Source organism: Octodon degus, unplaced genomic scaffold (genome assembly GCF_000260255.1).
Source record: "Octodon degus isolate 3935 unplaced genomic scaffold, OctDeg1.0 scaffold00107, whole genome shotgun sequence".
In the NCBI taxonomy this organism is placed as follows: Eukaryota; Metazoa; Chordata; class Mammalia; order Rodentia; family Octodontidae; genus Octodon; species Octodon degus.
The window spans coordinates 6491468-6494502 of record NW_004524683.1 but is presented as its reverse complement, the minus strand read 5'-3'; the positions used below and the strand labels follow the sequence as shown (position 1 = coordinate 6494502).

Sequence of the window (3035 nt, the reverse complement as noted above, 5' to 3'; positions counted from 1 at the left end):
GCAGGCCTTTCCCTGAAGCTGGGCAGGAGAAGGAAGGCTGAGGAACTAGAACACTGGCAAGGTGGGAAACATACGCTCCCATGTCTTCATTTCAGAAGGTCAAGTGGAGTGGAACTTCCCAATGGGGTTTTTCTCTCCATTTATTTAGACACTTGCAGATGGAAGCTGGGTTGCACTTGTATGTGGTAGATAGCATTGGGTATCTTTGAGGAGGGTTCTGTGAGTATGAGAGAGATCTCCATGTAGTAAAGACCCAGTCTGAGGTAGTATAGCCTCATCAGATAAAGTAAGTAAGCAGGCTTCTGTACCTGACTTTACTTTTTTTTTTTTTTCCAGAACCGGGGCTTGAATTCAGACCCTTGTTCTTGCCAGGGAAGCGCTTATTCCACTGAGCTATCTTCCAGCCCTGTGCCTAACTTTATTTGGTCTCCTGTAAGAAACTTCTCTCTAGGATTTTTTTTCTTTGCAGAGCCCTGCCACCAGGAAATTCTAATTTGGAGGGATACCATCCCTCTCCGATTTATTGTTCTTGATTTGAGGGGTTGGCCTCTTCTCTGTTTTGCAGGAATAGTCTATGAAGACCCAGCACAACAAGTGGATCCCATGGGTCAGAGGACCCAGAGGAGGCCCAGAGGACTCGGCTCTTGCTGGATATAAGTGGCTGGCCCTGCCTTCCATCCATCCTGCTCATGGGAAGATGAGAAACAACAGATTATATGGCCAGAAAGGTTGTCACTCAGCCCTGCTTTAGCTGGTTGCAACAGCCCGAGCCCTTCCCCCCTTCCCTGTGCCTCTGCAGCCCCATCCACAGAGAGCTGGTTTTACATATACTCTCATCCTGATGGGTTAGATAGAAAATAATCATCTTCCTTGTGCAAACTCCTGGCTTCCTGCTTCCCATGCTTTTCTAGAGGGGAGTGAATTCCAGACAATGATGGAAGATGGTACCAGTGAGCAGTACTGGCCTGGACCATGGCTTGAGATTCAGGAGCGAAACTATATTGCATTGCCCGGATCTGCTTCTCTCCCAGAGAACAAGGCCCCCAAATCTGCAAAGCACTCTCAAAGCTCTCTCCATAAATAACCTAAACTATGATTACTTTTACTTATTAGTCATGGAGTAGGCATTTCTAATTTCATTTTTACAGAGGAGGAGACAGGGCTAAAGAGTTTAAGAAACTTACTCAGCGATAACTGCTAAGCAGTGAACCATGATTGGAACCCCAGCAGCCTTGACTCCAGGCTCTCTGGTCTGAACTGCTATCATGACCAGAAAGAGCTCTAAAGGAGTAGTTACCTAATGAGGGTCACAAAGCCTTTGACAGCAGCCTGCAGCTGAGACTTGGGTTTACAAGGCCTGGATTTTGGCCACTGTACGGCGCTGTGGGGGCAGCGGCCGGGACAGTGCACAGTTCTACCTTGCACTCAGCATCCGCTCTCCTTCCACACCTAAGAAGTTGCAATGGGACGTCTGAGCTGGAGCGATTTGTTTCCTCGTAGTGGAGGGAAGCTAGGAAGTAAGGCCAAATAGGACAGGCAGGCTTCAGGTCCCGAGAGACACAAACACGGAGCGGACACCAGGGTTCATTTAGCGAGGGCTCCCTGGGAACCTGCTGTCTGGTAGGCCTTCAAGTTCCTCAGCCAGAAGGGTGGAGGGCAGGCATCTCTCGTGACTGTGGGTAGAGGAGCGGGGGATTCCCAGACCCACATACAGACACCCAGATAAAGTTTCCACAGTAAATGGAGACAGAGATCCACGGAGAGCGAGACCAAGCCACGGAGAGCGAGACCGAGCCACGGAGAGCGAGACAAATGGATGCTGAGGTGGTCTCGGAGCGGTGTTCTCGGTGCATTGCACCGAGACCATGCTCAGGCGGGCATTCCCGGGGTCTCTCTGCAAGAGGATGGGCTGCAGGGCCCCGGCTTTGGAGCGCAGGAGCCGGGCGCCACTCGAATCTCTCACCTCTCCAAGGCCGGAGGCTGTGAGCGCCAACTTTGCTCCTCGCGATCCCTTTCCCGCTTGAGCCGGAAGCCGCCGGGCCCCGGCGGGCCCCTTCGGGCGGTGATGGTTCGGACGTCTCAGGGCTCCACTCTCGGTGGCCCCGGCAATGACGGGTGGGGGCTGTTGCCCCAATTACTGGCTCTATCGGGCGCCTGCGTGACCCTTAACTTCCAGAGGCTGAGCGCACTGAAGGCAGCGGTTCCAGGGTGCTGAGGGTTTGAGGGAACCCGCGGAAGAAGAGGACCTTCCTTCAGCCACCCTAGCCGAGCTCCTGGCACATCGGCGGTTTGTTCCCGCCCGGCCGGGAGCAGAAGCTCTGCGCGCGTCCCTCCCGCCCTGCGCCACCCCTCCCAGGGAGCTCCGCCCCGGCCCTGGGCTCTTCCGCCTTAGGCAACCGCTAGGCGGGAGGGACTGATCCCTGCACCCCCTCCTACGCCTGGAGGATGAGGGACCGAGACCTGCCAGGGTAAGGGGTGGTCTGAGTCCCTCTGAGTGCTAGCTGAGCGCAGGTTTCCGCTCAGGCTTCCGGGACAGTGGAGGGAGCGGTCGGCCGGGTGCGCTCTACTGGAGAGGAGCCGCGGAGGTGGGCCACCAGGGGGCGCTGCGGAGCTGGGGGATACCCCTCCCTGTATGCCTCGGTCCTCCGCCCCCTCCCCGCCCGCGCGCAAAACACACTCGCCCCAGAGGCAGCGCGGCCGAGCGGGAGCCGCGGCCCGAGCGGAGCCGGAGAGCGGCGCGGCGGCGGCACCATGACCCTGGGCAGCTGCTGCTGCGAGATCATGTCCTCCGAGAGCTCCCCGGCCGCGCTGTCCGAGGCGGACGCGGACATAGACGTGGTGGGCGGTGGCAGTGGTGGGGGGGAGCTCCCAGCCCGCTCCGGGCCCCGCGCCCCCCGGGACACGCTCCCCCAAGGCCACGAGCCTCCCTCGGAGGAAGTCGAGGCGGACGTAGCAGAGGACGAAGAGGAGTCGGGCGGCTGCTTGGACGGCGAGCCCCGCGCTCTAGCGCCCCGGGGGGCGGCGGCCGCCGCGGG

At 58.2% G+C, this 3035-nt stretch overlaps 1 protein-coding gene across 2 annotated transcripts in view; it reads left to right on the top strand.

Annotated features, from left to right (window-relative positions):
* The first annotated feature begins 2751 nt into the window (after positions 1–2751).
* The window catches only part of Foxd2 (forkhead box D2), a 2546-nt gene continuing 2262 nt past the window's right edge, over positions 2752–3035 (top strand). For both annotated transcript variants that reach the window (XM_023724242.1, XM_023724241.1), the window contains exon 1: positions 2752–3035. In XM_023724242.1, coding sequence (XP_023580010.1) covers positions 2752–3035 — 284 coding nt within the window.